Source organism: Chaetura pelagica, unplaced genomic scaffold (assembly GCF_000747805.2).
Source record: "Chaetura pelagica isolate M959 unplaced genomic scaffold, ChaPel_1.0 scaffold48, whole genome shotgun sequence".
Taxonomy (NCBI): domain Eukaryota; kingdom Metazoa; phylum Chordata; class Aves; order Apodiformes; family Apodidae; genus Chaetura; species Chaetura pelagica.
The window spans coordinates 1,449,003-1,458,196 of NW_009954241.1; the positions used below are offsets into that span (position 1 = coordinate 1,449,003).

General features: G+C 36.1%; 1 protein-coding gene across 1 annotated transcript in view; it reads left to right on the forward strand.

The window, feature by feature from the left end:
- TDP1 (tyrosyl-DNA phosphodiesterase 1) overlaps positions 1 to 8,803 on the forward strand; it is a 42,699-nt gene extending 33,896 nt beyond the window's left edge. Inside the window, exon 15 of the mRNA XM_010003708.1 lies at positions 8,730 to 8,803. Within this exon, the coding sequence (XP_010002010.1) occupies positions 8,730 to 8,803 (74 nt within the window). The remainder of the gene's footprint in view (positions 1 to 8,729) is intronic.
- The last annotated feature ends 391 nt before the right edge of the window (positions 8,804 to 9,194 follow it).

Consider the following 9,194-nt stretch of genomic DNA (forward strand, 5'->3'; position numbering starts at 1 on the left):
AGGGAGGTGGTGGAGGAACTGGAGGTTTAAAAAAATGGGTAGACATGGTGTTTCAGGTTTAGTGGTCACAGGGGTGTAGGACAGACAGTTGGACTTTATGATCTTAAAGGTCTTTTCCAGTTTTGATGATTCTATGATTCTGTGTTCCAAAGTTACATTTTAACATTCTTGTGACATGACTGCATTTGAGATTACACCAGTCCTACATTCATACATTACAAAGGTTAAAAATCAGAATCCATGTGTATTTTCAAATGTTACATACACTCTCTTCTGCATGCAAAAATGTCGTTGTATGATTAATACAGTCCTTGTTTTAATTCCTGCATTTAATGTACTGTGTTAGTGAATTTTATGAATATTTCAACTAAATGTAAAGAAATTTTTCTGTATAACTTATTTTTTCCACTTTTTGCATGTAAAGCTTGTTTCTGTAGAGAACTCCTTTGTCTGTAGTTCAGCTTTTGGGTCTTGGCTTTCTCCCATAATCTGAGCAGATGTCAGAATTCATGTTGTCTTAGCTTTGGCAGTGGAAGCCAAGTCAGTTGCCTGTGCCTTTTCACATTTCTTTTCTGGATAGTCTGTTTCAATTCCTTAGCCTCATGGTGGAAAAGATGTTTAAAGAATTCCCATGTTATGGAATGGACTCAAAAAATAATCTGACCTTAACAATACAGTTATCAACTCCCAAAGTCTCTGGAGAGTGCTATAAATACATTTTAATTAAGTCTTGAGAAACAGAAATGCAAGGAATTATCCTTTCCCTAAAGAAACCATATTGACTGATCCCTGTAATTGAAGAAGAAAAGGCTCTGGGGGATTTTCCATGAACTCACATTCTCTAACCATGGGAAAACAAAGTACACATCACTTTCATGTAATCAGAAAAATTCTGTCAGGAGCAGGAGGGAGAAGAAGCAGGAGAAATAGTGAGCACAGGGTCAGGAGCAGGGCCCTACATTTGCCAGGTAAAGTGTATTTTGGTATACTTATCTTCTGCTTACATGTTTTTTTCCTGTACTTGTACAAATTCAAATCTTGGATCAGACATGCTTAATGTTACAGAATTATATTATTATATAATATAACAAAGTTAAAGAAAACCACTTGCTTAGTTTGTAAAAATAATTTAATTGCAGGGGTTTCTTTGTCATTTTGTCACAGTGCCTTTGTCACATTAAGTGACATTTATCAAATAGGACTGGACTTTCAGTATGAAATTGTTATAGTGAAGTAAATGCACCTTGAAAAGGTGTATACACCTGAGAAAATACAATGATAAACTCATCAGTAAATGCTGTCATGTTTCAGCCATAATAATTTCTGAGGTTGATCTTTTGGAGTCCATAAAGTTCAATAATAATGAAATAATTTTATTTCTGTCTTCCTTTTCTCTCACTTCATATAACAGGGAGGAAAATAAATACAGAAGGCTTGTCCACCTTTGCCTGTTTTGCCTCATTAGTCAGTGGGTTTCATTCAAAAACTCAAGTTTAAGCAAAACAGAAAAATAGGATCACTTAGAGAAACAATCATGAAGATTTTCTTCCTCCTTTTCTTCCAAAGATTTCTAAAGAGTATAAATTGAGACCATTGTGAGACAGGTAACTTCTTGGTGTTACACTGTTTTTCTCTTCCAGAGAGATGGATTATCCTTCACTGAAAAGTCATCATAGCTGTATTCACTGAAGGATGTTTTGACATGATAGGGTGATTTTGATGTATCACCTCTGTGACACATAACATATCCAAATTATTCCCATTGCTTTAATTTAGTTTTCAGCTATATTTCAATCTTGCACAGAACCACATTTTACAATGCATGGACCAAGTAAACTCCGTCTATTTGTGCCAACGAGAGCCATTTGGTCTTCCTGAAGGGAACAAAATAAAATTTAACTGGGTTTCAAAGTGTAGGAGGTAGCAGCAGAGTCAATCAAGTTGAGATGAGGAGTTTGTAAGATTTCTTCTGTGAGAGAAATCATACTAGAAATATTTGAATGTCAAGTACCTCATTTTAACTATATAGGATGACTTAAAAAAAAAAACAACAAACAAAAACAGAACCCCAAACAAACAAGCCACTGACAAACCTCACTATAATGCTTAAAATAAACTTTTGCACCTAAAAATTGTTATGAAGTGATGTTTGTATGATTATCAATGGATCACTGAATCTGTGGTTTACATATATTGTAAACCATATTGCACTTGTGTTATAGTAAGCTTTAGTGTTTTCTAGTAATTGATCTGCTTTTTTCCTAATGAGTTGCACTTTCTAGTTACATTTAAGTGTGGTTAGATTTCTGTTTAATTGGCTCCATTATTTGCCCTTGCAGGGAGACCTCAGCAGGTGAAAAAATTTGAAATATTTGTCTGCATTGTTATTCTGACAGATTTCAGATTTATTAATCTTCTGCACTTGCTACAAAACTCTCTTACAGCACTACTGAAACAGGGATGAGCTAAAAATACATTTATCGGCAGTTCTTTGAGTTGTGACTAGGTTACAAGACAGGAATTTTTATCAGCTTTTTCTGAGCTCTTAGTTCAAAATGCTCTGGAACTGCTTAAACCTTCTGTAAGAGAACCCACAAATTGATCCTCTTCTGGCTAAATAACCTCCCAACACATAGGAGCTGCTCAGCTGCTTGTAACTTCCTGACACCAATGAAACAAATGAAGTGCCTAAGAGACCAGTGTTTTGTCCAGCTAAACTAGAGGAATTCTTTATCATGCTGAGCTCCCTACAGGGACCTGCTGTATCCTCAGGAGGCCACAAGTTCTGGGAAAATTGTCACTGTACATGGTCTCTGTCTTTCTCCCACCTTTGTTCTTTGTCAAAAGTTCTAGAATTCTCCACTTTCTCTGTTAAATAATTAAGGTGTTTTTGAAGAAACTAAGAAAGAAGACTTCTGGGGAAGTCATTCACATTTTTCAATAACTCTTTGTTTTCCAATTAGTATTGAATTACTACAGGGAATCTATGTACTTTCTAGAGTTTGAAAGAACTCAGCTGGCAGTACCTATATGAATTTTTAGGGAACTTCCAAGTCCTCTCCATATGCTTAGTATGGCACAAACACTAAGAGAATGCTCTTTCTCCTGAAAAGATGCAACTAGAATCTAGTCCTTCCTGTTTCTAGTGATACTAAAACATTGAATAGAAAATATTTCAGTTATTTAATGCTCAGAAATGGTAAACAAATCTGAGTATGTTTAAAATTTTAGTTTTCAATTTTTTCACAGAGCAATTGTCACTGTAGTTAGTGTACTGGGGTGGGTGGTCTGTGTTGGCATAAATTTCCTTTCTAAGCAGATCCAAAACCATTAATTTTGACTGGTAAACCCATAATTTGAGATTGAGGCTCTCTTAAGGAAACTTGACATCAGATGCTTCTTCAGATGGCCTCCCAGAGTCCAAGTGTAACATTTGAGCACATGGCACAACCTGTTTTTCTTCAAGCTTTTCATAATGACCTTGAAGAAAGTAACACTTTGTATAAGAGGAAACTTGCATTACCTAGTCACCATTTAGTTTGACCACTTCTGTGTGGTGTTTTCATAGGGTTACAGACTTGAAGAGCAGGAGCCACTACATTGTCTGACCTGATTTGCCACATTATTAGCCAATTTCATTGAACTCAAAGCTTGTGTTTGGCTCAGAGGGATCTGACAAAATATTCTTCAGATCATTAATTAAGAGCATCATCATGAGATGGCAGATTCACCAGATGCTCAATATTTTGCTTCAATAACTGATCAACACAAAAATTTTTAAAAGCACCTTATTTTGGTGCTTCTTTTTCAGGATAGATGTGTGATGCCCAGTCTAGTTCTTGAACTTAAATGTGATTTGAACCATCTTTTTCAGAATGCTAGATTTGTAGTTGAAGTCTGAGAGATGTAACACTATGTCATCCTAACAGAGTAGAGTTAAGGGTGCATAGAGAACTTATGCATTTTTCCCTTAACTGTTTCTTCCCAGCTGCTTTAAATTACCATCACAAAACAGTTTTATTATGCATGATATACATAGCTTGCATCTTTCTCTTGCTACAAGAAAGAACATGCACATTTTACATCTGCCAGTTTTAAAATAAAGATTAAGATCAGTCCTACTCTCAAGTGACAAAGGACTTAATTATTTAGCAGACAACATTTGTGTGCAAGATGTACATTATGAACTCTTCACAAATTCCTGTTTTAAGCACTTGCATTTATTCATCAGCTGAACAGCAGAAGGCCCTGTGTGGGCAGCAGATGTAACTTCAGTGCAAAACATTTAAACAATTTTTAAAAATGAAATTATCTAGTATCTGATAGTACTCGACAGATAAACTACATAGATACAAGTATCTCCTGAACTCTGCTGTTGTTAACCAGAAGATTTAAGTTGCTATAAAAAAAAAAGACTATGGCAAAGCTGACTGTGTTGATTATAGTAAGACAAAAGAAACCTGTAGAGCACCAATATAATTTTAGAGTTTCTTGGAAGGAAAACATAAAACAATCCAGCCTGATATTTGGGAAACATGCACACAACAGCCGATGTTACTTAACAAGGTATCTTTTATAAATAAAATTTCTTTGTGCCTTTGATAATCAGTTATTATTTATCTCTGAAATCTTTCAGATAAGTACTGCTTTTTTATTGTACAAAATTATCTTCTCATTGAGCTCCATTGTTGTGTCTCAGATGCAGTATTGCTCTTATCTCTCTTACCTATACAAGTTGACCTGATCTCTCATGAAAGCACAGCATTTAATTTAGAGTGCCTGCAGACTGATTGCCTGATCACTTTTGTTTCACCCTAGTGCGAAGTTTCTTACAACAGACTTGCATTACACCAAGGGATGCAGCCATGGGGTTTTCTTGTACCTTTGCAAGGGAAGAGGAACAAGCTCATTGCTATAGTTGACAAATATCACTTAATTTGTGATTTAGATATACAGTTTATTGACTGAGGAAATCAGCTGCTGTATGGGAGGAACGTGAAACTTTTAATACATGTCAAGTGGTGTTTTCAGAACGACTTGGGAAAGGCCTCAGAAAAGTGCAAAGGATTTTTTTTTTCTCATCACATCAACACCTTGAGAAAGAAAGCAAATGCTGCTTTTAAACTTCAGTGCTGGAGTTTTTCTTTTTTTCCTGGCCTTCAGGAAATATAACCTTGTTTGTGAATGTTATTATAGATCACAAGTCTGATCCCCATCTACTTTTCCCCCCTTCTTGAGATCTTTCAGGTATGATTTTTTGCATTGAGAGGAAGAAGATGAGTTCCTTTTTAAATAGAAGGGGAGAAAAGAAAGTAAAGTATAGTGTGCACCTTCTGCATATTCTGAAAGGGAGAACTTTCTGGCCCCATGCAGGATGGAGCAAGTTTGCCATGTTAGAATGTATATGTAGAATGACTTGAGAAACTCTAGTTACTTGTAAGTAACCTTTCTATATATGTGAACACTAACTGCTTCAAAGCTTTGTTTTCACTGGGAAGACTCATGAAGTACTATGAAAGGATGATCTAAGAATCTAGTTTCCGCATTTAGAAATCAACCAGGAATAGCTCTCATCCAGATCTCCACTTGGAGTGCAAATACACTTGTGTTTTAAACTGTAGGAAGATCACAAAGATGTTTTAATTTTATTCTTTACTATTCAATCACATGTTCCTGTAATTCACAGCCTTTTCTAGTTTTGTCTCTACATACCATACTGCCATCTGCCATACTCTTGAGAACATGGAAGTTTTGAAGTAGCTTGCAGGCATGTTTTTGACCTACACAATGTACTGCATTTGTAAAATATTAAAATTTGCAAAACAGCCTTGTACCATTGTCAGCTCATGATTTCCTGTTCTGTGACGTGATCTCAAAATGTGGGGAGTTCTTTGAGTGACTAATCAGGTATACTTGAAAAAACTTGTCTTGTTCTGCAAGGCCTCTATATCTTTAAATGAAATGGAGTAATCTATTCAGTTGTGATAGAATCCTCAAAAGTTTGCCTGAGTATAACTGAAATAGCACTTTGGGATGTCAGGTCACTGTAAATTAGCAGCAGGGTAGGAGTGGCCCCATTTGTTTTACTGTGTGCTGACTCTAGTCCTGGAGTTGTGCTTGAAAGTGAGGCAAGAAGGAAGCAGTGGTGCTGGGTCACAAGGTAACACTGAGTCAAATAAGGTGCTATTGAGACAAACGTAGCATGTGCAGTTGAACTGGACTTGAGGTGTGGAAGGTAGATACAGTGAGAGCACTTTTAAAAAGATGTAGTGAGGCTGTAAAACAGTTAAAAATTGTGGGTTTTTTCAAGAAGAACAGAGTCTTTAAGTTTCAAAAGTTTAGCAGCCATTTTAGTGGGCAACAGTAAGCAGCTATGGTCATATGGTGTTTGTACACAGTCATTGCCTTTCTGTTGCTGCTATAGATCCTATTAAAAGTAATAAGTAATTTAAAATTAAATCTGACTTTTTTGAAATAGCTGAATTATAATTTGTTTCAGCAGTAGTTTTACACATGGCTTCTTAAAATATCAGCTGTTTTATTAACCAGCAGCATCCCATTAATTGAACAAAGTTCTGAGTATTTTAATAGCTACCTTAAGAAAATTTTATTAAAATTGTCAAAATAGAAAAATAATTAAATTAGGAGTTTGAAGCCTCTCAAGAGTGCTATAAGGGGTGACTGAAGTTATTTCTGTACATCTAAGTGTTTCTCTGCCTGTATGTTTTGCTGAATTAAAGAGAGCAACTGCAGATGGTAGTGAAGATTGACAGGGCCAAGCTGTATAATGTGCTCCAAGTGACAGATTCCAGTGCTTAAATGGGACTGGATTTATTCTGATGTCATAGAGGTCAATGGTCAAATCTGAATACATGCTTTTTCTAGCATTTACCTTATTCTGTACCCATTCTTATAACTATTAATGTTTACTATGTGGTAACCTAGTCTTCTAAAATACAAAAGTTATTGATGACTCTCAAGCAGGAAACTGATAGAAGAAGCTTAGGGAAATAATGGCACTTTGTTTTTATGAGATCATTAATAGTCTAGACATCCCATAGTTGACCCAGAAACTAAAGACTTTTTTTTCAGTGCACTGTGAGTTAAGTGCTATAGTTTCTTCCTTTTTCTGATCCCTCTTATTTTTTGTGCTTGGAAGTCACCTATCCACTGTACCCAAAAGTTAGCCAACTGCTTCTTCCACATAAAAGCTCTATCATTATTTTAAATCAGGGAAAGATACAGATGTTTGGGTTTTGTGTCTTAAGATAACATTATGTGAAAGACGAAATTTGTTGCACAGGTTCTTCTTTCTCTGGTGATCACATTCATGTGACTTGTAACATCCCTATCAGGCTTCATAAACTCTAAATGTGAAGTCCTTTTTCAAGCCAGGCAGAATCAGTTTTGTTGAAATTTAAAGCATTTTCCTGTTGCCCTCTTACAACTGCGAACAGATGCTTTTGTAAAATATTTGCATAGCTGGGATATGTTCCACTGCTACATATGTTCCACTGCCACTAGAATTAAATACACTAATAGCAAGTAATAATGAATACTTGGTAGCAGTGCTTTCCCTGCATGAAATTTAATGGGTGTGGTACTTGTCACAGTGTGCTGTTGTGTAATTTATACATCCCTTTGTTACTGCTGCTGTCACTTTCTTACTGTCGTCTTCTTGCTCAGTAATTCTCATTTCAAATATTGTGAGAGCCAGCATAGGAGCCTGTAATCTTAAAATTGACAACAGTAATCATCATAATAGCTTATCTAAAATTTAAGTTGACATGCATGTAGCAAATCTTCTTTAGGAAGTATACCTAGTTTATCATCTAGATGAGTAGCTTGGTTTTGATGAATTAACTACTCCTGTCATCCTCAGTACAATTAAGTTTCATCTCTGCATTGCACAGATTAACGTAACTCTCTTTCTCCAGGGCTTATTTTGGAGATGGGCAAAAGAAGCAGGCTAGAGTCATGTAAATTATTTGAGGAAAATCACTGAAAGGATTGAAGGCGTTTTCTCTGTTTCAGTTGCAGCAGTCTGAGAGAAGCAGAACAGTAGCTTGGCTTCGTAGACTAGCTGCTCTTCTGCAACATGGATGTGGTAGGAGGGAGAGCCTAGAGCAGACTGCAGAGCCAGCAGTTGGCTCCAGCTGTGTTGCCTTTTCTCCCTCCCAAGAGTAGGAATAGCTTCTGTATCCTGCAAAGTGGAGAGAGGGAACTGTCTGCTGCAAACCTGTTGCTCATCTAAATAGAAGACTGTTTGAAGAAGTGAGGTGTGAACACGAACATTTCAGGCAGTGATGTTCTTAGATACTGAATTCTTACTGTCTGTGTGGAAAATGCTAATATGTGATGGCACTTATCTCCTAACTCAGTGGAATTACAAATAACACAGCACAACACTTGCTGCCAATGGGCCAAACCAAATCTGGCTGCATTGCTGTTCTTGTGTACTGTCTGAAATACAAAGCTGCTGGGGATTATGTTGGTTTATGATAATTATATTTAAAATAATATCTGAGGGCGAAGCAAAGCCTTAATCTCACCATTTTGAAAACATCTGAATAAAAATTTCCAGTAAACTGGAATTACGCATGAGGTTATGTGAAAATCAGTAGAAATTTTGACCTTCCTCTTCCTCTAAAGGAAGGGGAAGGAGAGGATCAAAATTCTACATTTAATAACTGAATTTGTTTTGAGCATGTTTTTGTTTTGGTTTACAGATCAACCATGGATTTGGAATATTCCTTACACTAACGCCCCTGATACGCATGGAAATATGTGGGTTCCATCGTGAATGTTTCCATGTCCTGTGCTGTTACAACTACTGACACTGAGCCTGCCATGCTGCTTGCAAGACTTCTTATTTCTGGGTTTTGAGCTATAATGGCTAATTTGTAGTTGAGAAAAACATCAAAATGTTGGTAATGGGGAGATTCTTGGGGAATCTATAACCATATTATTATAAATGGACCTGCGTTTTTAAATACCTTTTTATATGCTTTTTCCTTATTGTGGTTCCTAATATGCTTTTCAAGATTAAAAAAAAGGTGTAGACTGTTCTCAAGAGATTTAGCTGTAATAAATTTGAAATTTACTGTTTTGTGAGACTGTCAGTTGGGTCCAGTAGCTGGAATAAAAGTTATTGTATCGAAAGTTTATATAAAAATAAAGAAAATCTTGTTTAT